The sequence below is a fragment of the Rosa rugosa genome, chromosome 3 (genome assembly GCF_958449725.1).
Source record: "Rosa rugosa chromosome 3, drRosRugo1.1, whole genome shotgun sequence".
Classification (NCBI taxonomy): Eukaryota; Viridiplantae; Streptophyta; class Magnoliopsida; order Rosales; family Rosaceae; genus Rosa; species Rosa rugosa.
This window is the reverse complement of record NC_084822.1, coordinates 46,291,710-46,317,700: the sequence shown is the minus strand read 5'-3', so window position 1 is coordinate 46,317,700 and position 25,991 is coordinate 46,291,710. Positions and strand designations below refer to the sequence as shown.

The 25,991-nt window shown below is 39.3% G+C and overlaps 4 protein-coding genes and 2 non-coding genes across 9 annotated transcripts; 5 read left to right on the top strand and 1 right to left on the bottom strand.

Moving 5' to 3' along the window:
• The first annotated feature begins 5,575 nt into the window (after nt 1-5,575).
• Nucleotides 5,576-9,899, top strand: LOC133738419 (zinc finger CCCH domain-containing protein 32). The gene is made up of 7 exons (XM_062165956.1): nt 5,576-6,125; nt 6,248-6,390; nt 7,018-7,080; nt 7,191-7,310; nt 7,407-7,697; nt 7,773-8,090; nt 9,206-9,899. The coding sequence occupies exons 1-7, from the start codon at nt 6,041-6,043 to the stop codon at nt 9,578-9,580; spliced, it is 1,395 nt and encodes a 464-aa protein (XP_062021940.1). The 5' UTR covers nt 5,576-6,040; the 3' UTR covers nt 9,581-9,899.
• A 788-nt stretch (nt 9,900-10,687) lies between these two features.
• On the top strand, nt 10,688-10,768 carry TRNAL-AAG (transfer RNA leucine (anticodon AAG)). The gene has a single exon. It is a non-coding gene; the product is annotated as a tRNA-Leu (tRNA).
• A 4,555-nt stretch (nt 10,769-15,323) lies between these two features.
• On the top strand, nt 15,324-19,400 carry LOC133738119 (BTB/POZ domain-containing protein At1g03010). Of its 3 annotated transcripts, none has more exons than XM_062165568.1 (4): nt 15,324-16,085; nt 17,165-17,231; nt 17,365-18,561; nt 18,654-19,400. In XM_062165568.1, exons 1-4 carry the CDS (start codon nt 15,994-15,996, stop codon nt 19,194-19,196), a joined length of 1,899 nt encoding a protein of 632 aa, XP_062021552.1. In that variant the 5' UTR covers nt 15,324-15,993; the 3' UTR covers nt 19,197-19,400. The 3 variants fall into 3 exon arrangements, with proteins under 3 accessions (XP_062021552.1, XP_062021554.1, XP_062021553.1); XM_062165570.1 differs by lacking the exon at nt 15,324-16,085 and adding an exon at nt 16,526-16,902; XM_062165569.1 differs by lacking the exon at nt 15,324-16,085 and adding an exon at nt 16,917-17,075.
• A 613-nt stretch (nt 19,401-20,013) lies between these two features.
• TRNAR-ACG (transfer RNA arginine (anticodon ACG)) lies at nt 20,014-20,086 on the top strand. Its single transcript has one exon. It is a non-coding gene; the product is annotated as a tRNA-Arg (tRNA).
• Nucleotides 20,087-20,133: 47 nt separating this feature from the next.
• Nucleotides 20,134-21,505, top strand: LOC133739515 (uncharacterized). 2 transcript variants are annotated; one of them, XM_062167300.1, is made up of 2 exons: nt 20,134-20,294; nt 21,157-21,505. In XM_062167300.1, the coding sequence occupies exons 1-2, from the start codon at nt 20,242-20,244 to the stop codon at nt 21,347-21,349; spliced, it is 246 nt and encodes an 81-aa protein (XP_062023284.1). In that variant the 5' UTR covers nt 20,134-20,241; the 3' UTR covers nt 21,350-21,505. The 2 variants fall into 2 exon arrangements, with proteins under 2 accessions (XP_062023284.1, XP_062023283.1); XM_062167299.1 differs by having other exon boundaries at nt 20,159-20,294; nt 21,116-21,505.
• An 878-nt stretch (nt 21,506-22,383) lies between these two features.
• LOC133741244 (monothiol glutaredoxin-S6-like) lies at nt 22,384-22,899 on the bottom strand. Its single transcript, XM_062169176.1, has one exon. It carries the CDS (start codon nt 22,825-22,827, stop codon nt 22,510-22,512), a length of 318 nt encoding a protein of 105 aa, XP_062025160.1. The 5' UTR covers nt 22,828-22,899; the 3' UTR covers nt 22,384-22,509.
• Between the last annotated feature and the right edge of the window lie 3,092 nt (nt 22,900-25,991).

The following is a 25,991-nucleotide window of genomic DNA, read 5'->3' as shown; positions in this document are numbered from 1 at the left end:
TGGATGTAATAAAGAAAGAAAACAATGACAAAATTGTCTTTTCATTCATTGACTCGAGCCGACATTGTTACTAAACTAAGAATAGCAGACGATCTGCTTTAATACATATAGAATTACTAGTCATGATCCCTTTTGTAGTTTAATGAGCTTTTAAATGATCAAATTACTTCTATTCTTCTCTTACATTACTTTTCTAAATTTTCTTTTTGCTCTTTCTCAGCAAACTTGTTTTATCCCCTTACTTTTGATAAACTACAAAATCCAGTAATATCCTGGACAAAAACGGACCTTTCTTTGATGGAAGAGGGAGAAATAGTTCATTTTTGAGAAAAGAAAAAGGGAAAAAAAGGTATAGAGGAAGTGGAACTAACTTTATCATATAAAAAATATTAAAATACAAAAGAGAATGTGATTAGTATTATAAAGAAAAAAAAAGTTTGAACATCGTCTCCTTAAATGTATAGTTTATTAGGGACGCTGGTGTGGGGGTAATCGACGATTAATTTTTGGACTCATCATTATGCCAACTGACCCTTGCCATAAGTACGCGGATAATGGCGGTCATGAATGCGGTGGCAATTACCGTTATTAGTACCACAATGAAGAAGGCGGCGCGGACGTGATAACGTGGCATAATGGCGTTATTCAATAACGCGGAGTAATGGCATTATTCAATAACGCGGAGTAATGACGTTATTCAATAACGCCATAACACAGAGTAACGGCGTTATGCGTTATTGAATAACGCCATAACGCGGAATAATGGCGTTATTCAATAACGCGGAGTAATGACGATAATAAACGCGACTTGTGGTGCAAGCTCTCCCTCATCTATAAATAGGGGGCATACTGACCAGGTAAACCATCGAATTCCAACCTGTTTGACTCCACTACTGAGAAACGTACTGACTTAGGCATCAGAGGGTTTTCTGCATGTACCCCCCCTTCTCCTCGAGCCGACGGCCAAACTCCAGGTCAACACTCCAAGGAAGCTTCTCGATCGTTCCCGGTCAGCTCCCGCTCCAGTCCGCATTCATTGGTGAGTCAAACTCCTCTACGGAATTTTTCTGCACCAACAAGTGGCACGGGGTGGTGGCGCAGTTGGCTAGCGCGTAGGTCTCATAGCTAAAGAAATTTTGTGAGTGATCCTGAGGTCGAGAGTTCGAGCCTTCTCACCACATTGTGGGGGTAATCGACGATTTTTGGACTCATCATTATGCCAACTGACCCTTGCCATAAGTACGCGGACAATGGCGGTCATGAATGCGGTGGCAATTACCGTTATTAGTGCCACAATGAAGAAGGCGGCGCGGACGTAATAACGTGGCATGATGGCGTTATTCAATAACGCAGAGTAATGACATTATTCAATAACGCGGAGTAACAGCGTTATTCAATAACGCCATAACGCGGAGTAACGTCATAACGCGGAGTAATGGCGTTATTCAATAACTAACGCGGAGTAATGGCGTTATTCATAACGCGGAGTAACGGCGTTATTCAATAACGCCATTATTCCGCGTTATTCAATAACGCGGAGTAATGGCGATATTAAACGCGACTTGTGGTGCAAGCTCTCCCTCATCTATAAATAGGGGGCATACTGACCAGGTAAACCATGGAATTCCAACCTGTTTGACTCCACTACTGAGAAACGTACTGACTTAGGCATCAGAGGGTTTTCTGCAGGTACCCCCCCTTCTCCTCGAGCCGACGGCCAAACTCCAGGTCAACACTCCAAGGAAGCTTCTCGATCGTTCCCCGTTAGCTCCCGCTCCAGTCCGCATTCATTGGTGAGTCAAACTCCTCTACGGAATTTTTCTGCACCAACAAGTGGCGCCGTCTGTGGGAAACACTTTTCCCTAAAAAGTGATGGCGGGAGCTGGCCCTGACGGGATCCCATTTTTGTCACTGAGGACTGGAAGTGACGAAATTTTGCCCTACCAGCTCTCAAATGGGTCCATCCCGGACCCAATTGGCGTTCTGAACTTGCCTCCGGTTGACGAGACGCAAAGGTTGAGACAAGAGCTCGAGCAACTCCGGAAGGAAATACAGGACCGCGAGGCCCGCCGACCGCAAAAACTCAAAAAAATTCTACACCTTGATAGCGACTCGTCAGATGACGACACTGGCGGTGACCATCCCCAAACCAACAACGTAATAGCAAATGTGGGTGCCAGCGGCGGAGCTAGACTAGGCCAATCCAAGAGAACATGTGACGAATCGTGGCGCGAAAAGATGGAAAAAATGATTGATGCATGGAAGCGTGCCGACCCTCTAGAACTCGTGGCCGAAATCGCTAGAGACGTCGGTGCGTCTCCATTCACCACTGACATCCTCAATGCGGCGAAACCTCGCAGGTTCATCACCCCCGTTTTCCAAAAGTATGACGGGACTACCGATCCGGTAGACCACATCAAGGGGTACAAACAGCAGATATCCATCGAGACAACCAACGAGAAACTGATGTGCAAAATTTTCCCTTTAAGCCTCACAGGGACCGCATCGACATGGTTCCAAGACCTCAAGCCCCAATCAATCCCAGATTTCGAAACATTGAGCCAAACCTTCATCTCTCAATATTTCTGCAGTCGCAAGCAAAAAAAGGACATGGCGACCTTATTCAACACCAAGCAAAAAGTAGGAGAGAAAATCGAGTATTTCTTCAAGAGATTCAAGGCAGAGATGATGCACATCAATTGTGACCCTCAATGCGCAACAATCGCCTTTCGAGAAGGACTTTTCCCAGGTACACCCCTATATGAAAATCTATTACGCGACCCGCCAAGAGACACGGATAATATTATTATAAGGGTCGAGGGTGAAATCCGGGTCGAGGGGGCAAAAACCAGGTAACATAGACTGATAGTCTTTCTTTTAATAATTATTTGTTTGATTTTCACTTCCTTTTGTATTTGAAATGTATTTGTGGCCAGTGGCCAGAATAAATAAAATATTATTTGCTTAACTCGTGTGATTTAATGGTAAATCTTGCCCGCCGAACAAACGGGGATAGTTATAACTGAATCTCATTTCATAATAAATACATGAGGCCGGTGGCTGGAATGTAAGCGCAAGGCCGATGGCTGAAATAATACATGAGGCTGGTGGCCGAAATAATGCATGAGGGCGGTGGCCAAAGTGTATGTGTGAGGGCGGTGGCCAAACAGAATGTATGAGGCCGGAGGCCAAAATGTATGTGTAAGGCCTGTGGCCCAAAAGGAATGTATGAGGCCGGTGGCCAAAATAAATAATATATTGTTTATTGGACTTGAAGGAAAATGGGGGCAACTTTGTGTCCCATACAAAAACTACTTCTTTGCCTTGAGGGCAATCCATGAGTTCATCATATACGGTTTGATTTCGAACTCTTGTTGCTCTGAGTAAATGTGTGTTTTTTTTTATTGTTATTGAACTTTTCTTAAGCGCCGGTTCTTGGTAAGAACGACATTGATATATAGGCGACGGACTGTTACTCTTCCTATGTTTTTGAGTACGCAGCAAAGAAAAACATGGGGGCAATAACGAGGAAGATCTCTTGACGAGGAAAGCTCGCAATAAAAGAAAAAACACCGTCAACGAAAAAAGCTCTCGACGACGAAAATGCTCTCGGTACGGAAAGCTCTTAGCGAAGAACAATGCTCTCGATGAGAAAAAATCTCTTTGCAAGGAAAAAGGCTCTCGACGAGGGAAAAAGCTATTGCTGAGGAGGTGAACTCTAGAGGATCCGTAAATTCCAAGGTGATAACCGCATCGAGGCTGGTAGGAGAAAGAGATCATACGGCGTTGACAAAGGGAACCTCAGAGTTGGGCTCGAGTTGGGGTCGAGGCCAGATTTTAGAAATTTCCTCTTAGGACGAGTGTCCTAAGAGAAAATTTGGGGGCATTGTGGGGGTAATCGACGATTTTTGGACTCATCATTATGCCAACTGACCCTTGCCATAAGTACGCGGATAATGGCGGTCATGAATGCGGTGGCAATTACCGTTATTAGTGCCACAATGAAGAAGGCGGCGCGGACGTGATAACATGGCATGATGGCGTTATTCAATAACGCAGAGTAATGACATTATTCAATAACGCGGAGTAATGACGTTATTCAATAACGCCATAACGCGGAGTAACGGCGTTATTCAATAACGCCATAACGCGGAGTAATGGCGTTATTCAATAACTAACGCGGAGTAATGACGTTATTCAATAACTAACGCGGAGTAATGGCGTTATTCAATAACTAACGCGGAGTAAAGACGTTATTCAATAACACCATAATGCGGAGTAATGGCGATATTAAACACGACTTGTGGTGCAAGCTCTCCCTCATCTATAAATAGGGGGCATACTGACCAGGTAAACCATCGAATTCCAACCTGTTTGACTCCACTACTGAGAAACGTACTGACTTAGGTATCAGAGGGTTTTCTGCAGGTACCCCCCTTCTCCTCGAGCCGACGGCCAAACTCCAGGTCAACACTCCAAGGAAGCTTCTCGATCGTTCCCGGTCAGCTCCCGCTCCAGTCCGCATTCATTGGTGAGTCAAACTCCTCTACGGAATTTTTCTGCACCAACAGCTGGTGATTGAGGTGTGACATGTTGGTTATTTGGAATAATTGAAACTATGAAAGTTAAAAATTGAAATCTCACTGCATCATAGGATGAGTAAGATAGGTCTAAAAAAGAATATTATTGATCTGCAAAAAGAAAAGAAAAGAAAAAGCGAAAATTTTTCTTTTTGACAAAATGATGTATGTGAACCTATCGTTTGTTTTCTCTCTAGACCGATTATTTAGCTCGGCTTGCTTATAATTAAGAGCTTGATTATGCGTATCATAACATATACATGTAGTCGATACCCTCGGCCACAATCTTTCCTCTTCTATTGTTTGGATCAAGCAAGTGCCGGCTGCTGTGATCTGACTATAATACTTGATTTTTTAAATTCTAGTTGTCCAAAAAGTTTTTTGTTGAATTGTTGTAATTCCCTTTTCTTCCGAAAAGAAATTGATACACATAAGAGATGTAAAGCAAGTATTTTGGAAGGGAAGTAACAGCCCACGTTTCTTAAAATCTCTTACCTAACAATAGTAAAGCCAAATTGTTGTTCGCCTATCCATTTCCCCTCCTCCCAAAAAAACAAGTAGCAGACCTTTTTATGTCACCATATATAAAACGTGACACTGAAAACACACACAGGAAAAGCATAGCTGCCGAGGTAAGTAGCTTTACTTAAACAAAACCCAACTAGTTGATGGTCGATAAACAACATTTGATATATTCGTGGAAACCTATGATTACCAACTACTAAGCTAAGCTAAACCCCTCAATAATTAAACCTTTAGCTAAATTTTAGCGCAATTTTCTAGATACCTGACCGCGCGCCGTACAGTGCCGACATCTTACTTAGTTAAGATTTAAGAAGTCAGAACTCGTACTCCGATTAAAAAAAAAAAAGAAAAAAAGAAAAAAAGCCTCTTCCCACTCCGCAATCTCCAAATGACTATTTTGCTCCTGTACTTCATCCAACATGTTGGGCACACCCCCGAGGGCTGTTCCATAACTTCGGAAGCACCACCCCAAGCGTCGGTTCCGAAAGTTACCCAAGCTTTTTCCAGATGCGCTTTATTTAAAAAAAAAACAAAAATCAGAAACAGAGAGAGAGAGAGAGAGAGAGAGAGAGAGTGTGTGTGTGTGTGTGAAGCCAAAAAGGCCAAAATACCAGACCGTACGGATACGGTCGCTCTCTCTCTTTCTTAATGGAGAGAAAGCTTTGAGCTTTCTTTCTTTGTTTCTCCGTTACTTGTGTTGTTATTGTTTGTGTGTTTGGTTTTTTTTTTTTTTTTTTTTTTTTTTTTTGTTGCCCTTTTTGGTTTGTTGGGGGCGACACACACTCACCCTCGATCGAGCTCTGCGATCCTTCTAGGGCAAGTCTAGAAGGGGTGTGGTAGTGGTGGTGGGAACCTGTACAGCCTGTCCTTTCTCTCCTTTGTCCTCCTTTTAGTTAGTGTACAGAAGGCTCTACTAAACGACGCCGTTTTGGCCCATGGAGCAGCTGTACGGTCGGAGCCCCGCGAGAAACGGGTCCAACCCGGAATGGAGCTCCACGGCGGGCGAGACCGGCCTCGAAGGTACCGATTTTGTTTCGTTTTGGGTTTGATTTGCGGGAGGTTTGGGTTTCTAGGGTTTTGAAATTTGGTTTGGTAATGTGGGGGCGGGGTTTTGGTTGTGATTTGGGGGTGGAATTTTGTAGAGCAAATGTGGCAATTCGGCCTTACCAGCACCGAATCGTACCCGGAGCGGCCCGGTGTGCCCAGCTGTGTCTACTACATGAGAACCGGCTTCTGTGGTTATGGCGTCAGGTGCCGCTACAACCATCCTCGTGATCGGGCTGCGGTAAGCCCTAGTTTCTTGTGATTGTGTCTCTGCTTTTAAGTACTGAATGTGAGCATTTTGATTAGTTGAGTAGTTTTGAGTGTTTCCGAGTGTATTTTAGCTTGTTGTTTCGAAACTAGATGGTAGGTTGTTTGCCGAGAAACCTGAGGGGCTGAAACTAGGGGTGGATTTTGGAGTTGTATGTTTTTTTGGACTTCTTGTTTACATCTAGAACAGGTCAAATTTGTGTGGGATGAAAATATTGGGCATAAATGTGAGCTGTTTGATATGAAACTAGTACTTAAGCTTGTTGTTTACTGCGACTGGAATGTTAGCCATTTTGATATTCGTTAGTTTAATTTCTTTAGCTTGTTGTCCTTTTGTCTGAAACTAATGCTTGTTTGTTTGCTGAGAAACCTGAGGAGATGGTGATGGGGGCAAATTTCGGAATTATGTTTCTTTGGGGTTTATGTTACAACTAGTTGGGTTAAATTTGTATTTTGATGAAATGAAATAGACCTAAAATTTGTGCTTTGGGCTGTGGGAGCAATTTGTTTTAGTGCCACATAATGCATACTCATTTTTTGGATTTCGTTAATAGCTGAAATTATCTTATTTGAGAATTTGGTTATTTAATGCTGCATTCAGGTTGTGGCAGCCGTGAGAGCTACAGGGGACTACCCAGAAAGAGTGGGCGAACCTGTATGTCAGGTATGCGGATGTTTTGTGATGTATTTAAGGATTAAAAATTGGCATTTCTTCCCTGGTCTTCACAATGTGACAGTAACATCAACTTATGGCATTTGTTGCTTAATGTCCAGTATTATTTAAAGACTGGAACCTGTAAATTTGGTGCGTCCTGCAAGTTCCATCATCCGAAACATGGAGGTGGATCCTTGACCCGTGCTCCACTAAATATTTATGGCTACCCGCTACGACCGGTTTGGATTTCCTTCTCTCCACTAAATACACTGGACATTTGCATGATTTTGATAAACTTGTGGTACAATTGGCTCAAAGTTGTTTAAATGTAACAGGGTGAGAATGAATGCTCCTACTATTTGAAAACGGGGCAATGCAAATTTGGTTTAACCTGTAAATTCCACCACCCGCAACCTGCTGGAACAACAGTACCAGCCTCTGCACCTCAATTTTATCCATCGGTGCAGTCTCCTTCTGTTCCCATGCCAGAACAATTTGGGGGGCAATCCACCGGTTTGAGGGTGGCCAGGCCTCAACTATTACCTGGTTCATATGTGCAAGGGGCTTATGGTCCTGTCTTGATTCCTCCGGGAGTTGTTCCTATTCCGAGCTGGAATCCTTATTCGGTACGATAAAAACATATCTATGTTGAGATTTTGTCGAAAGTGGTTACTTGTGTGTAACTTGTTTATTTGGTGCAGGCACCTTTAAGTCCTGTACTATCTCCTGGAGCTCAACCCACAGTGGGAGCAACCTCTTTGTATGGACTGACACAGCTATCTTCTCCCACCCATGCCCTTGCAAGACCTTATACATCTGTACCATCATCTGTTGGCCCTTCTAGCAGCAGCCCAAATGAACAAGCCTTCCCAGAGAGGCCTGGAGAACCTGAATGCCAGTATTACCTGAGAACTGGAGACTGTAAATTTGGACCCTCCTGTCGGTACCATCATCCTCGAGATCGGATTGCACCAAGGACAAATTGTCTCCTCAGTCCAGTTGGTCTCCCACTCCGTTCGGTATGCTGAGTTATACATGTATTAAATTTTTGAAGCTTTAACCCTTTACATTTCCTGTGTCAGAGCTTAGAAGAACCTAATAACTGTTTTTGCTTGACTAAACAATAAGTTTTTCTATTGGAAAGTGACTGATTATTATCACATTCAGGGTTATGCAGAATTTACAATCATAATTATGCAATTGAGCAACCATAAGAGTTAATTTGAACATGTTTTTGATGTAAGATTGTTCTGCAGTTTTGGGTAGGTATTACTTTCAATATGGTCTCTTTAGCAGAACCTTCTTGTGATAAAGGTTAGCAAGAATTTGTTCCACATTGAGTGCTAAAGAAGTTGATGCTCATTCTTGTAGAAATCTGTAGTTAATGTGAGGGTGTAATTCAGTCATTGTTGGAATTGGACCAAATGGTAAACAGAATGTAAGTTCTAAGTTGCAAACAAAGTGTGCCTCTGGTTGGGTAAAGAATATCACAAAGTGGTAGTTTCTCCAAAGTCCAAACATCTTTTTGTTTTAGAAATGTAAAAGCCGAGTCTAACTAATCTATCTGTGTATGCCATTGCAATTACATGTTATGCTTCGTACTTGCATTGTTCTCAATATTTTTCTTCTCTCTAATTATGGCTGGTAGTTCTCGTTCTTTTTTTTTTCTCCTTTCAGGATGTTTCCTGGGCAGAAGTGTCTCTTTTCAGATATTTTGTTTTATATTTTAATTTGGTTTGCCTATTTGTTTTAAGAACTGCAGAGTCCATCTCTTCACACCTTGCATCCGCAAATACCTTTCTTTTCCTCTCCATTCACACCACTCTGAAAACTTCTAGCACAGCACATCTTCATAAAACCATTCCCCCTTCTCCTCCTTCAAAGGCCATGCCCCTTTTTCAGTAACACAGAGTCTGTGATTTTTCTTGTTATGTCTATTGGTGTCTTATGCCTTCTTGTGATGCTGAACAGTTATATTCATTAACCTGTTAATGATATGATGTTCTTTTTTCATTTGTATACCTTGTTTCAGATCTATTATTTTCTTCATCTAGTTTACTCATTCCTATATAGATTTCTTTTTCCAGAGAATTCAGTAACGAAAATTTAAAGTGGTTTTGGTATGTTTTGACAGGGCGTGCAACCTTGTACATTTTACTTGCAAAATGGGCATTGCAAGTTTGGATCTTCCTGCAAGTTCGATCATCCAATGGGGACCATGAGATATAGCCCATCAGCTTCATCTCTCGATATGCCTGTTGCTCCATTCCCAGTTGGATCTTTGCTGGGCACTTTGGCTCCTTCATCCTCATCTTCAGAGCTTCGACCTGAATTAATTTCAGCTAGAATGCCTTCTTCTGGGAACCCGTCAAGTAGTTCAGTCGGATTGATTTTTTCTCAAAGCGGATCTGTTTCACTAGCTGATGTGCAACTATCAAGTCAAACTTCTGTTCCTATAAGCAATAGCAGAAGCAGAAGGCAAGGTGGCGAGGTTCGTCGTTCGAGCTAGTGTAATTCCCGAAAGTCACTCCTCATTGTCTCCTGGGTGCAGTTTCAACCAGCCACTCTGTTTATAGATGTCGGTAAATGTGTAATGGTCAATTGTGCAAAGGTTTCATATTTCAGTCATGGTCTATCAACAAATTGTGTTTAGCCCACACTAGGATGGATATTGTTGATGCTAGTGTCATCTATATACAGCAATCAATATGATTCCAAATAAGCTGCAAATATCAAATCCCATATGTACTTTCTATCTCTTTCAAGTAATTATAGTAGAGAGCAAGCAATTCAAATAAGCCTGCCATGTTTCCTTCGACTTTGAAACATTTACAAGTGTTCTTATCATTTTGTTTTCTGCAATTAAAAGTGTCACCATCTTCAGGTGTTGCACAGAAATATTTCGTGCTTTTCTTGTTTAGTACCATTCATAACTTTAAATTCCATCTGACATGTCCGTGAGAAAAAAAAAATGTTAGCTAAGAATCACATGTTGAACATGAGGGCTTCATTGGATCTGCATGTCTGAAAGCGTGGTTCATGGTCAATCCTCAATCCTCAGTCACTGCCTTGAAACTGCAAAGTTGGCGTACCAAATCCATCGTTTTTATTTATAAAAAAAAGGTTCCGGTTTCTTAGCTTATTGCCACCTCTGTTGCCTATATAAACCTCGGCCGCCAGCCCTAATCCAGGCGAGCCAGCCATCTCCACGTCTGGTTGTTCGGAATGGTGTAAGGCCAGTCTTGCTCGACGGCAACGTTCTGCAAAACAATATAAATGGAGTTGTCTTCGAATAAGATTGCCTTACCCCAATCCTCATATCAGACAGTTGGTGTTTTTTCATACACCAAAACCCTAATCTGGACGAATTGTTCATTACTACCTGTGTCTCAGCTTGGTTCTCACTACGCCATCCGCTTTCTCCTTGCTCGGTCAGTTGCTAATAAGAAACATGTATGTTTTGCAGCTTTAGCTACTTGCCGGGCAAGGCTGTGGATGAAGTAGAAGCTAACGACAAAATGGATAATGAGAATTAAACCCACTCCAGATTACAGAGCCCAGTGCACTTCCATTCCCAGGTTATTAGTTTATTTGCTCTCCATAAGGGTATATCATCGTTGATATGGCCGAGTTGGTCTAAGGCGCCAGATTAAGGTTCTGGTCCGAAAGGGCGTGGGTTCAAATCCCACTGTCAACATCTCTTTTTTTTTTTTATCCTTTTTGGCGACATTAGTCAAGTATTTTCTTTTCCTTTTTGGCGACATTAGTCAAGTATTTTCTTTTTGGTAAACAACGAGATTATTGGTCCGGTTAAAAAAATAATGCTCCTTTCGAGACTTTGTTTCTTCTAGTAATTTGTTACTGAGAGTCGTTATCGCACGTTTGAAAGAAGAAATTGTTCTAAAAGACAATTGAAGAAAAGCATTGACCGGCATGAATCCTAAGTAATCAAGTTATTATGAACTCTCAAACATACCCTTCCATTAGCCAATGGTTCACTATTGTTAGTGGTTTAACCAGATTATCAGATTCACATGGCTTTATATAATGTTGGTCTATAATTTGAAGGACATGGGTTTGATACCAAATCATTCAAGGGCAAATCTACATCTCTCTCTAAGTTTGATTACAAATGGGTTCTATAATAATCCAAGAAGCATTATGATATATGATCCCCACCGACCCACACGTTGGATGAACACAATGCCATGCTTGCTGCACTTACCATCATTCTCCTCAAGTTTTAAATTAGTGGGTTCACATTTTTTTGCCTCTCTGCATAATTAGTAGCACACTCTTTTCCTCACCTGCACTAATCATTCGATGTCCTTTTTCACCCTCATGTGTATCAAAAAGAAAGACACCCTTTTGACTATTGCTGTCCTTCCCATCTGATGTGGCTCACAGAAATATTCTAGCTCTCAAATCTGATATTGTTTTTATGCCGAGCACGTCAATGGAGAACTTAAATCGGTTAATTTGAGCTAAAAATATAGATGAACAACTTATATTGATTGGTGAGAGAGCACGTGCGGCGCCGTTGAGCCTAGGCCTGGCAACTGGGCGGTCACGGGCGGGTTGCGGGCGGAACCCGTTATAACCCGTTATCTTAACGGGTTATAACGGGTTGAGCCCGATGGGTTCGCGGGTTATCCGTTGGAACCCGTTAAGACCGTTAAGATTTTTTTTTTTTTTTTAAATTTTAAAATTCTTTTCTAATCAATTACCCACTAAAACCCGTTAACAATAAATTGGTCATTGAAACCCGTTAAGACCCGCTAACATAAAAATGAATTTAATAAAATGAGATTATTTAATAAAATCATCGTGATATAGACATTTACTTCACATTTGCTCTCTCTCTGTCAATCATGAATAAGCCCAAAATATACATCTGAAAAGATATAGACAAATTACATATTACTAGATAATACAAAAGTTCTCCTAGTAATCCTAACAAAAACCACAAGCTCAATTGAAATAAAAATGCAGATATTGTTTTACACATTGTCTTTGTATTCTCATGTTTTTCTGAAACCTGAGCACAATTTTCCCTATGGAATCAATATGCCTATACTCTATTAGACACTCCAACTCTTCATATAGCAAATAACTGTGCAGCAAAATTCGTTCATTTATTCACTTCAGCTGCAATGAAACTTGTATTTATCATGAAAGGCTCAAATGTGAAGTAAATGTATGGTTTTTTAATAAGTCAATAACCATGCAGTACTACATACATATCAACAACCCTGCTCAATACATACCAGTATTGAAAAATCAAATCAATCAAGCTGAATAAAGTGGAGACGGGTAGAGGGTTCAGGCGGCTAAAGTGGAGAAGATTGAAACTTTGAACACCCAAAAGATTAAAACTTTTTATATATAGGAAAATTCTACAATGTGTTAACGTATGACATGCATACAATTGCCTTAAAAGTGGTAAAATGAGTCCTCAAAATAGTAATATTAGTCCTCAAAGTAGTAACATGAGTCCTTAAAGTGGTAAATTTTCTTAGTTACCACATGAGTCCTCAAAATAGTAATATTAGTCCTCAAAGTGGTAACATGAGTCCTTAAAGTGGTAAATTTTCTTAGTTTACCATATGAGTCCTGAAAATAGTAATATTAGTCCTCAAAGTGATAACATGAGTCCTTAGAGGGGTAAAAATAGTTGAGGTATGAGAAATGTTAACATACCATAGTTTTACCCTTATATATATAAGGTTAAGGTAAATAAATTTCAGAAAACGATATTCAGTTCGAGCAATAAATCACAGAATTTCAAAACTTGATAAATGCATGTATGAAAGCAGGAAACTGAACAACCCCAATCCACCAAAAGCCCTCAAATTTGCCCCAAACAATTCAAATCAAACACTACCACCACAATCCCACATGCTCAAATATCTATTGCAGTGATCAAATATCTAACAAGCTATCACAGATGATTTTTGAACTTGTAGCAATCAAGGCTTTACTACCATTAAGAGTATAGAACCCAGAATCAAGAAAAACCCACAACAAGGTCACGACCCAGAACCAAAACCAAAACAAATGGGCACCCAGAAAAGTATAACCAAATCCCAGATGAACAAATCACACCAAAAACAAATTAACAAAAGGCAGAGCTCCACTGACACACTAAGCACTACATACATGTTCGAGTATGGAAGACAACAGTGAAAGAGTTGCGAGAAGTGAAAGAAGCCGAGCTCGTCGGCGAACTCTTTGGCAGCGCCGGCTAAGAGTGGCGGCGTAGAGACGGGTAGAGGGTTCAAGCGGCTAAAGTGGAGAAGGGGAGAGTGAGCTGCGACTGCGAGAGAAGCAAGGCTGCGAGGGTTAGACCTTTTTTTTTCTTCTAATTGGGCTTGATGGGTTCCGTCGTGCAGCCCGTTTCCGCCCGTTAACTAACGGGTTGTTAACGGGTTGGTAGCCCATTAACACGTTAAGTTAATGGACGGAAATAAATGGGTTTTTAGCGGGCGGTTAACGGGTCATGGGCTGAATTGCCAGGCCTAGTTGAGCCTAACACATGGATAATTTGCTATGATAATGTGAAGGTATAAGAGCATCCAATTCAAAACTAATTGATAATGAATAAAGAGACTGAAGTTTTTATAAAATGTTATTCTTAACGAAAAGTTCTAATTTGTAGAAATTAATCTGATGAATGAGATTCCCAAACTATAACCTACCGCCTAGGTCCACTTGTACGTTAAACCAAAAGGTGAAGATTAATTTGATGAAGCAGCTTTAACATTCCCTAAACTTTGCCATTTTAAATGGTGGCAAGTTCCATGTATAATTGATGCTTCAAGCTAGAGGCCCTTTCATTATCACCCTCAACCTTAAGTATATTATATCATGGCACTTTGATTGGCCATAACAGATCAACAACAAAGTTTATGATAGAATGAAGATAGAGAGGAACAAACAGCTTTTGCCTTCCTGATGCTACTTATTATGAAAATTTAATTTTCCTCTCATAACCTTTTCATGAAACAGGCAAGGACTCGGCTTTGTTTTATTTTATAAGTGCAAGATTCTATCAAGATTTTGCTGCACATGATCTTCTGACTGAATAGACAAACAGACAGTCCATATCAGTCCAAACCTGATTTTACTATATGTTCTTGTTGTCTGTCACAGACTGCACCAAAGAGTAAAGATTACCATATATGTAGCAAACAAGATTAATCCTCTGGGTCTTGCTTTAATTCATTTGGCTAAAAAATCATAAACCAACTAAAGCACAGAACTGGCTGGAAATCAATAAGTGCACCCAATACCTACGTACGGTGACTAATCTAACTGCTCCCAGCTTCGAGTTCCATGACTCCATAGACTAAAATTTTCGCACTTTGTCACTCTTTAATCAGTATTTTCAGTACATCTGGATCTGTAGCAATGTTGAACAGGGAGGACCACTAGCCAACTATGAAGAAAGAATCCAATTCATTTTCTTTTAGGGCTGCAAAGCGCCAAAGCCTGTAATATGTTCACGTTTATAAAATGTAAATGGCGCATATGCCATATGACGGAATGAATGAATTGATCTGAGTACAGATTAAACTGGCCGGTGATTTTTTTGTGGCATTGATTTGCTTCTTGTTTAAATTCTGTTAATGATCTACCAGCAGCACAAAAGAGAGAATTGAATTGATGGGATCATCATTACCACCTGATCGACACAATCTTAGGCCATAATGGATCCAACAGTTGTCACACTGAGAGCACTCGAAAACTATAGCTAGTATTTTGATCTAATACTGAAATAATGTAACATGAGTTTGTTCATCTAACTCAAAATCAATTGATAATTGTTTGAAAGACTCATATTACTATTCTAGTTCTAAATGCACATGATTTCAACTTATAAACTCAAAAATATGGGCATCTAATTTGAAACAATCTGGTATATATCAAGATGCTTACCATGTATACCTAAACAGTAAACTTAATTTACTAGCTGTTAGTGCGTGTTGCTATCCTACTTATCCAGGACAAGCCGGTGAGCTCAAAAAAGTTGTGGAATGAGTGTATCTATATTCACTTCATATATAAGCAGAGAAAATGATCGAGACTCGTTCCAAATTTGTATCGTTTGGATATGTTAACCTAATAGAAATGTCACACTTGAACACATATAGTTCGATAAGTTTTATGAAATGTAGAAGTACTTTGTAGTGTTTCTAATAAAAATGGTATCAAGCAAATGCACTTCCTACATAAGCATGGCCAAAGATGCTAAGAAATGTAAAAGACTGGCATTAGAGTACAACTATCCTGGGTAAACATATAGTTTAAGTGGGTGCATTGTGGTTCTCATTATAACATGTAATCCCACTCGTCCTATAAACCTCCACTTTACTTGGCTTTACACATAATGGAGACTTAATTTAAGCAAAAGCTCTATGTGGGTAGCTTTCACTCACCATGATTACATCCCCCAAAAGCCACAGCAACGCCTCAGAAATCCAGCAATTCCTCCAAAACAAAAACCATGTAAAAAGAAGACCTTTCACCGAAAAGTGTAAGAGCAGCTACAAATTTCTTGACTTTTAGATTTACCACATTATTATAAAAACCAAACACTCATTAAAAGCATTGGTTACAAAGTCATCACTACCCCCCTTTGTTGCTGCATGGATTCATGTGACTTTCTCTTCACTCCAGCACTCTCTTCCTTCAGGCCCTTAAAACCAATCCGTCAGAAAAAGAATGATTTGTGTCAAACTGATGAAAGCTGAGATGGGTTTTAGTTGGGAGTACTTGTTTCATTGAAAGATTGAAACTTTGGGATTTGGGTTACAGAAGGGTTTTTAGTGACAGTTTGAAAGATTGAAGTTTTGGGACTTGGTAGTAGGATTTGTATTGCAGAAGTTTGAGTTTGAATTTTGCACACAGGTGTTTGAGGAAATGGGTGTTGTCACCGTTGGTGAATTGAAGCCTAGCATTTCAGGGAAGAGGTCTTTTCGTCCAAGCTCAAGTATAAGGCATGCCACAGAATGGTAACGTCTTCCTTCTCTTCTAGCCCTTCATATTTTACCTGCAATTTTCTACTTGCAAGTCACAAAATTCACCATTGAATGGTGGGTGACTTCAACTTATTCTCCACCATTCGTAGCAGAGTAGTCATTTAGGCCTTAGCTTGGTGCCTCTACATTTGTCGAAGAGTTTAGGTTTATGCATTAACTCTGTGTTATCAATTCTTGCATCTTTAATTTGTTTGGGTTTTGAGTAGTCAAAACTCAAAAGACAATCTGGGTTTTTTGAAACACTCTCGTGGCCATGATTTCAAACCGACCTAATCTTTAGGCCCCTTAAATTTATGGAAGACAACAAAACTTCATGGTACATCATTATGGCATATAAATCCTGTGAACTTGGATCTTGGAGACAGTCTCAAATCAAAACGACAACGGCACGAGGAGGTCCGGGTGGAAACGTGTCCATTTTCAATACTTCACTATCAACATTGTGAAATGCCAACTGCCAAACGCATGAGTTGAATTTCCTGGTGATGAATTATTTTTGTGCCTTCAACATCTGTAGGCCCTGAAATACATACAGACAAGTTGCAGAATTGTTCTCTAAGTATGACAGATCTTCTGGCTTTATATATATGGGAGTAGCAACAAATTAAGGCATTTAGCCAAACCCAGCTAGCTAAACCATCCCAGTGGACCCATGTAGCAGTGACCCGGAAATCTCTCGAGGCAGGTGAATCGATCAATTCGGTCCATTTCCGGAGAAGAACAAGTTCCGGAAAAACCTCAAATTATCATTTTATCCTTGGCATATCTAACATTACTGCCTGTGCAAAATGTAATCCACTCGTTTTTGCAATTATTGAGGAGGATTACATTATTTATAAGTTTTAATTAATGTGCTAACTGTACATAAATTGAACCCAATTAATTGTGTACGTATAGTTCAATGAAAGATTATAGAAGAAGCTCATGCAAGGTTTTTGATATGTTTGCAAACATCAACAACATGTATGCATGCAATTCTAAATGATGTCTGAAGTGTTTAATTTTTTTTTTCCTTCTCTTCAACTCCCATTTAACAAAATCATCTTTTGCAGGCCAATCTCTGATGTTTCTAGTGATCTTACTGTGGAGATAGCAGCATCAAGCTTTGCCCTTCACAAGGTGAGGAAAATTAAATTCAGTACTAGTGACTTTATTGTTCAAACAAGTTCTATAGATTTATGTTTACGGTAGCAAAATAATCATCACCGTTGTCTATTAAATGAAAAAAAAAGTAATGTGGACTTTATTGCAGTTCCCTCTAGTTTCTCGGAGTGGAAAGATTCGGAAACTGTTACTTGAAGCAAAAGATTCAAAAGTTTCGCGTGTGATTCTTCCATCTGTTCCGGGCGGAGCAGAGGCATTTGAGCTAGCTGCAAAGTTCTGTTATGGCCATAATATTGAGATCACACAAGCAAATGTTGCCTTGCTCCGTTGCACAGCTCACTTTCTTGAAATGACGGAAGAGTATGCTGAGAAGAACCTGGAAACAAGAACTGAAGCTTATCTAAAGGATATGGTGTTCCCAAACATATCAAAATCAATAGCAGTTCTTCATCGTTGCGAAGCACTCTTGCCTGCAGCAGAAGAAACTAACCTGGTTAGCAGGCTCATCAATGCAATCGCAAACAATGCGTGCAAAGAGCAGCTCACTTCTGGCTTACTGAAACTTGACCACAACTTTCCTTCAAAAGTAGCTACTATGGAACCTGAAACGCCCTCGGATTGGTGGGGAAAAGCGCTTTCGGTGCTTAGTCTTGACTTCTTCCAGAGGGTTTTATCTGCAGTGAAAACCAAGGGTCTTAAACAGGATATGATCAGCAAAATTTTGATAAATTACGCCCATAACTCTCTTCAAGGTCTTGTTGTAAGGGATGCGCAATTGGTCAAAGGAAGTCTCTTCGATTTAGAACTGCAAAAGAAACAAAGGGTCATTGTTGAAGCTATTGTTAGTTTACTACCAACACAATCAAGGAAGAGTCCAGTTCCAATGGCATTTCTTTCGAGTTTGTTGAAAACTGCAATTGCAGCATCAGCATCCACTTCATGCAGATCTGATTTGGAGAGGCGGATTGGTTTGCAGCTGGATCAGGCAATTCTTGAAGACATCCTCATTCCTACAAACTCACATGGAAACAACCACAGCACAATTTATGATGCCGACACTATAGTGAGAATCTTCTCCATATTTTTGAACTTGGATGAGGATGATGAAGATGATACTAATCTGTTAAGAGATGAAAGTCAAATGGTTTATGATTTCGACAGCCCTGGATCTCCTAAACAAAGTTCAATCTTGAAGGTCTCTAAGTTACTGGACAATTATCTTGCCGAAGTTGCATTGGACTCAAACTTGTCACCATCAAAGTTCACAGCTCTAGCAGAACTACTTCCAGACCATGCACGAATAGTAAGTGATGGACTGTACAGAGCTGTGGATATCTTCCTCAAAGTGAGCATCTCAAAAACATTTTCAATTTGTCTATGCATTTTTATTTTATAGTTTTATGATTCAAACATATATGCTTGTATTTCTGTTTATAGGTTCACCCAAACATGAAGGACTCTGAAAGGTACCGGCTTTGCAAAACCATAGACTGCCAGAAACTATCCCAAGAAGCCTGCAGTCATGCAGCACAGAATGAAAGGCTACCGGTACAGATGGCAGTTCAGGTCCTATACTTTGAGCAAATCAGGCTGAGGAATGCAATGAATGGTGGCCACAATCAGTTCTTCTTTGGCGCAATTAATGGCACTCAATTCCCTCAAAGATCAGGCAGTGGTGCTGGCAGTGGAGCTATTTCCCCTAGAGACAACTACGCATCAGTTCGGAGAGAGAATCGAGAGCTGAAGCTTGAAGTCGCTAGAATGAGAATGAGGCTGACAGACTTGGAAAAAGATCATGTCTCTATGAAGCAAGAGCTTGTTAAGACACACCCTGCAAATAAGTTGTTCAAATCCTTCACCAAAAAATTGGGGAAGATCAATGCATTGTTCCGGATTAATAGTATCAAGACCTTGGGGGGTAAGGCGCATTCGGAGAGCAGATTCCCGTTTCAGAAGCGAAGGCGCCATTCAGTTTCATGACTATCTAGGAGTGTGAATATGTAGTATATGTACAACTACAACAAGAGTGTATACTATGTAGTATAAGTATAAATATAAGCTAGTGTGATGGCTTCTAATCTCAGTTTTCACAGCTTTTTGAGTGTGTACTTGATTCTAGTGCTGTATAACATGCATTTATGTGATAAATCCCCCATCTTTTATTGAAGTCTCTTTTATTGCTTATATAGGATCTCACATATGAACTTCAAATCTTCACACATATTTAGAGAAAGAAATAAGGTAGCAGATGCTCTAGCTAATCATGGAACATCTTTGTCAGAGCAAGTATTTCTCTTGTCAATCTATGAGAGTGATGTTTTAGGTATTCCACAGTTTCGATTTCGTTGACTTGTTTGTTTTAATTTGCTTGTTTATTCTGGAGGTTTTGGTTAGGTCCCCCTCCATTGTCATTCACATTTTTTTTGGCTTAATAAAAATGAGTGTTAGAGAGGTTGCTCCTCTGCTATCACTCATCACATCAAAAAAAGAAAAAGAAAAAAAGAATACCCCTTGCAAATCATGTTTGATGCTATAGGCACTAGTTCATGAACTCAATTGCAGAAGTAGCATTAGGATGAGGTTTTGCATCTCATTCTAGCATGATTAATTAGTTTGATAAAATACTAAATAAATTGTAGGGTAAGTTCCGACCCACATGAAAGGCGTAACGATCAGGGCACTGTCTCAGTCTCTGAGAGAGAGAGAGAGAGAGAGACTCGGTGAAATAGACGTGTCTCTGAAATCTGAATATACCGTTATGTATGAAATTAATTTTTATCAGGGTATTTAACAACAAGACTCTGTGGCCCAATGGATAAGGCGCTGGTCTACGAAACCAGAGATTCTGGGTTCGATCCCCAGCAGAGTCGCTATATATATATATATATTTTTTTTTTTTTTCTTCATCTTTTTCCTGAAGGAAAGAATAAAACGACGTCGCTGCTGTATTGTTAGTATTATTTTGCCTGCGTGCCACCGTCGATTAACAGAAACGGCGGGTATCTCTAGAGAGAGAGAGAGAGAGATGACAATATCTTCTCCATGGCTGCGGTCGTTGCCCTTCTCCAGACTCTTCAGGTACCTCATTTTAATGACCCAAGTTTTTCTTTATTCAGATTCTGCACCATTGTTACACAAAGTTCTTTTCCTTTTGTTTTGTTCAAATTGCAAAGGCTGTGAAGCTAAATTGAATATGAACCCATCTGATTGAAACCCTGTAAATCCCAGGCTATCGGGGTTATTTAGTGTACTAAAATTTCTTCTTTCTGTGATATAGTGGGCAAATTCATTGCAAGCTTGGATCTTTATGTGAATGGGAAACAAAAAAAAAAGATTCTTTGTTTGCCAATGCCAATATTGTGTTGGTTACATTAGATATATTGATCTGGATCAGAATTGAAACTCTTGCTGCCCTGTGGTGTAATAACTGTTTAGTCTGTTTACCCCTTTTATCTTCTCCCTTTGAAAGTTAACATTTTCATCTAATTGTAGATTTATTACATGTGTGTTGTGGTCATGAAAGATAGTGCAAGTAATTGTAAGGCTCCCCCAGTTCATAAAGCTAGTAACTTTGTAAGAATAATAGAATTTTAGAGGCTTTTAGAGATTAATCCTAGCTTAGAAACCTGCAAATGGGGATTATTTGGATGAAAGTGTTCAACCGGAGAAGAAGTACTATGAGAGCTCAGTGCTGTGGGACAGAAGGCTAGGAACTCATAAGCAGATCTTTCCCCAGTTTTGATATCGGAAACTTCTTGCCTCAGATGCCTATGTTTAAGTTTTCGTACCAATGATTTTCATGTCCCTAAAAATTTAGCAGCATGAAGTATGATGTTCAGTTGTGCACTTGCTCTCCCTGTGTATTTCTGCATTTATTCTCTTACTAAAACATCTTATAGTTTATTTTACATTTGAATTGGGATTATATTCTGCTTCAAAGGCAGCTGGAGCATGAGATGGAAACTGTGGTGACAGTGCTGCAACCTGGTCCGTTGGGAATTGTAGAACACAAGTTTTCTGCTGAGGAGATACGTAAGGCAAATGCTACTGTTCAAAGGGCAGTGCAGAAATGGCAACAGAATGCAATCCTAGAGAAGAGAAGTCGCATCTTAGAAGAGTATATACAGAAGTGAAAGATCTTAATCCTTTTGTAGGTAATTGGACGATCAAACAATGTTGCCAGAGCATACATTTCATAAAATTTCAAGAAGGGCTCCTACTTGTATTCTCTTTTCCACTCTTTCTGTTATAACTTATTATAAATAGGCAGGATTTGTATTTTCTCTTCAGATTTCGTTTGTTAGAGCAACTCCAACAGTTTCTCTATAATTTCTGTATTATAGGGAAGCAAAAGTCAAAGCTTTAACCTCTTTTTCTTCTCCAACTCCAACAGATTCCCTATTTTACAACAATCTGTAAAATCTCCATATTCTTTCTTAAAATTTTAGAGTTTGCTGTAAATATAGGGAATTTGGTTTTCTCTTTCCTCACTTTCCCTAAAATAGAGATAGTTATAGGGAATCTGTTGGAGCAAAAGTGGCTTATTTTTCCCTAAAGTAGAGAAAAATCAAAATATAGGGAATCTGTTGGAGTTGCTCTTACATTATACGATATGAGGAAACAAATGCTTCATTTAGTTTTGTTTTGATAACTTTACTGAAGATGATATGTTTTGGACATATTTTGTTAGGCAGTGATAAAGTATCAAAATGGTGTATATAATTTGTTGATTGTAATTAGGATAACAATCTTAGACGAGATGGTAATTGTCGGGAGAATGTTAAGTATACAGGATCAGGACATAGTTCCCAATCCAGAACAACAAAATTGATTTGTGGTATATTTCCATGAGTTTACAGTGATCTTCTATGTATAAGGAGTAACTGTGACTGATTACAGTAATAAATTTACACTTGTGCTTAGGTGATGATTAATGAATCGAACCGTTTAATTCGGAAGAAGAAGAATAACAAATGAGAAGAACTAGGCAAACAAATCCGGTATAGGATCAAGTACTACTTTGTTTAACGTAGTAATATAGGGAGATTACATGAACTTAAAAATTAAGCTCCCCACTCCAGCCAAGAGGGAAAAACTTCACCCAGCTCTGCTCTTCTAAATAAAGAACTAGTAGTACAAGATCATAAAATTTTGCCAGCCATAGCTATATAGAGTACAACACGTTCATTCCTTCATAATAATAAACCCAAAGGATCGGGAGGGAGAGAACATGAAAACGTACTGTTATTTGGAGTCATGACTGTAAATTAGATGTAATCAGAGTATACCACTGTTAGTTCCAAACCCAAATGGCATTGGCCTCTAGGAGCCTAGGCGCAAGCTGGTTTCTGAGTTGGAGGGTCATGACCTGATTAGCTCCACCAACGAACTGTTGGCCTATGAAAACAGCTGGCACACTTGGCTCGCATTTCAGCTGCTCAACTAGCACCCTCTCTATTACTTGCCCATTTGGGATTTGATCAAGCTCATACACTGTTGGATTCGCCCCGTACCCCGTTATCAGTGAGTTGATGGAGTGGCTCATGCAACATGTGCTCTTGCTGAATATCACCACTGGCTTTCCGGTCACCATGCTTGTTATCGTATCCATTGCAAAAGCTAAACTTTTTCAGTAGTTTGAAGCTCTGAAATGCGGGTGCTATATTTGATGGAAGTGACTTTGTGGAGGTGAAGAACTTTGAGCTCTCACTTAGGTCTATTTATAGTGTGGTAATCATGGCAATATTGTTTCTCAACCAGATAGAATAATTACTGATTGGCCGTACCAAGGACATGATCGATCGATAACCAAAACGTCATTTGATTCTCAATTTATCCTTTTAGGATTTCTATGCGTGATTAGTCGATAAGGACTCTTTAGCTCTTTGCATATCCATTCACTAGGTAACTCTGGGTTTAACACAGCTAGATCCATCCATCCATCTGCATAACTTTTCTTTTCTGGTCTGTTTTGGTCAATCCATCTACCTAATTAGTTCTGTCAATGTATTATGTATGCATTAGCTTGGAATAGACTCATGTTAACTCATTCCATGACACACGAGCAGATTTCAGAGGAGGGCATATTTGAAGATCTTTCTAGCTGAAAAAGAAAGGTCATCACAAACGGATGCTGTCAACACGGAACCCCGTCGTAGTGTCTCATGAGTCATGAAATATTAGCAAGGTTAAGTGCGTAGAGAAGCCTGCTGCGATTATGCAATAACTGAGAATACACTTTTCTTAGTCTTGGTCTGCACCCTTATGAAGAAGAAAAATCAGTCACTGCTAGTAACGTTCCAAAAACAGTGCTATTTATATTAGCATACTTTTTTTCTATCCTTCGAGTCCGAAATTATAAGGCATAAACCTTATACATGAAAACACTCGGATGTAATGACACGTTTGCTTACAGAAGAGAAGAGAAGAGAAGAGAAGAGAATATAATATAAATCAAAATTAAAATACGACAGAGGCACTCTTGACCTAGATAATCTAGTATATGTCCCTTGTTAATATACACACATACTTAAGTAACGCAATTAGAGTCTAATTATTAGATGGATCAATTTGTCATTGAGGGGGACAATTGCTAATTAAAATTTTAAAACAGCATTCATTGGCATATTTACAAGGGGAGAAATAGTAGAAATGATGCCAATCAATCTTTGACTATATGCAATAAAGCTAGCTAGGGTTCTATCAAATATTTAATTGGCATGGAGCATTTGTCATAGAATAATAATATGCTGATGTGAAGAAGGAAGATGGGTTTATCCAAAAAGGGAAAAGATTCTCTTCCAATTCAGTCGAAGCAAACCGAAAGCGATAACCTAGTGCTTAGAAAAACAAGTAAAAGTGATTTTGAAGGATGCTTTGTCTATAAGTAAAGGCTAATCCTCTTGCCCTCCCTAATGTGATTTCCTGTACAGGAATTGCAGAGGAACTAATCTCACTAATCCTCTATTTAATTTATAAAACAAAAAAATTCCGTACAGGAAAGGAAATTGAAGATACCCCAAAGAACCTACCACCTTATTAACAATGGGGAAGAAATGCCACTAGCTAAAATATTCTCTGCCGTATCTAAAACGTTATTTGCCAGTGGTTCTTCATCAAATTGCTAAGTAACCACCAACCAATGACGATGTCATAACTTGGAGGGGTTTGAAAGTTGGTATTTTGTGGTGGCAACATGGTGCTGTTGGTGTTTGTTCTCTAGTTAACAAGGATCAAGAAGTATTCGAATGTAGAATTGATTTTGTTTGATTAGGATCGATTTCAAGAGCACAATGTGCTTATAGTATATGAAATCAGTTTTTTCAAAGTTGTGCAACTTCCAATTTGCTTTTGAAATTAGAAGCTCCGCGTGCGAGTCCTTTCGATAATATATGTTTCTAAAAAGTTTGATTTGTCTGCAGGTACGATTAACCACATAATCATAATGATTGATTTCATGAACCTGATTCATGATCGAGCTAGCTCAAATCATCTGCCTAGCTCGATTATACATGTACATCAAATCCAAAGAGTATTCTTAAGATTTTGAGAGAGAATACTGGGGGTGGAGGGATGTCAATTTGAAATCTACTTTAATTTTCCAGATAAGTGGGGACTGTTTAGTTTTGTGGAGAACAATGTTTGTTTCGTTTGGCTTCTAAAACAAGAATATAAACATAATAAACACATGAAATGCAAGAACGGTTCCTGGCATCACAAACGTCCCTTAGATTCTTTGACGTAGTTCCTGATTCAGTATTTTTATATTTACGGATAATCTATGGTAAATTAACTAATCTAGTTCTCCCGTCTCCAAAGTTATTAACCCAAAGCATTACAAAACTTTTTTATTTTGTATATTGATTCAATCAGATTGAAAATCCATCTTATATAAAGTGCAATACAGCAATCAATCTCAAAGCTAGCAATCAATCATGAAGTGGAGCAAAGAAAATGCCCTAAGCTAAGTGGGGACTGTTAAGTTTTGTGAACAACAGTGTCTTTGTTTCTTTTGGCCAAGGTGGATAACACTTTCTAGAAGAAGAATATATACACATGCAATGCATGAACGTTTCCTGGCATAAAAATAAAGAAGTAAAATAAAAAATAAAAAATAAAAACGAGCCTTATATTGTTTGACGTAGTAGTTCCTCATGAGTATGTTTATACTTATAAATAAACAATAGAAAATTGATTTATTTAACGGTTCTCATGTCTCCAAAAATTTCTAATAATCCGAAGTTTAATAAAACTTTTCTATACTTCTTAGTATTTTGTTTCAATCAGATTGAAAATCCATGTTAATTATATTAAGTGAAATACAACAAAATCTATCACAAAGTGGAGTAGAGCAAACGAAAATTCCCTGAGCTAGGTGTATATATCAAGTTCAAGCTTTAATAATCAAGATGTTGTTTTCGACTTTACCATATAAGCACACCTCGATGGATCATCTTCAGTGGTCTTCACGTGGCTCTCTATCCATATTTTGTTGTCGTTCCAAGTGATAATATATACCACAACATCGTTTAATTGGGACTTTGCAATGCATGCATGCAACACACGTGTTTGGTCATATATGCCGTCACCGGTCGAATCAGTTTCACTTAAATTTCTAGGGCATCTACCTCATTTTCATGGCTCAAATTTGTTCGGATTTTCTACAATTTGGACAAAGTTTTTTTGTTTAGTTCAAATTGAAAATTAAGGCTATGGAGCTAATTGATTTTTGTACTTACATGAGCATTTGCCAAGCATAATTAGCTAGAATGAGCC

Bases quoted from the DNA above. Each gene is read 5' to 3' on its own strand.
- LOC133741244 (XM_062169176.1), bottom strand. From the start codon at position 22,827: ATGGATACGATAACAAGCATGGTGACCGGAAAGCCAGTGGTGATATTC.
- LOC133739515 (XM_062167299.1), top strand. From the start codon at position 20,259: ATGGCTGCGGTCGTTGCCCTTCTCCAGACTCTTCAG. The intron at 20,295-21,115 runs GTACCTCATTTT...AACATCTTATAG, and splicing joins CCCTTCTCCAGACTCTTCAG to TTTATTTTACATTTGAATTG.
- LOC133738419 (XM_062165956.1), top strand. From the start codon at position 6,041: ATGGAGCAGCTGTACGGTCGGAGCCCCGCGAGAAACGGGTCCAACCCG. The intron at 6,391-7,017 runs GTAAGCCCTAGT...TGCTGCATTCAG, and splicing joins ATCCTCGTGATCGGGCTGCG to GTTGTGGCAGCCGTGAGAGC. The intron at 8,091-9,205 runs GTATGCTGAGTT...ATGTTTTGACAG, and splicing joins TTGGTCTCCCACTCCGTTCG to GGCGTGCAACCTTGTACATT.
- LOC133738119 (XM_062165568.1), top strand. From the start codon at position 15,994: ATGGGTGTTGTCACCGTTGGTGAATTGAAGCCTAGCATTTCAGGGAAG. The intron at 17,232-17,364 runs GTGAGGAAAATT...ACTTTATTGCAG, and splicing joins CAAGCTTTGCCCTTCACAAG to TTCCCTCTAGTTTCTCGGAG. The intron at 18,562-18,653 runs GTGAGCATCTCA...TTCTGTTTATAG, and splicing joins CTGTGGATATCTTCCTCAAA to GTTCACCCAAACATGAAGGA.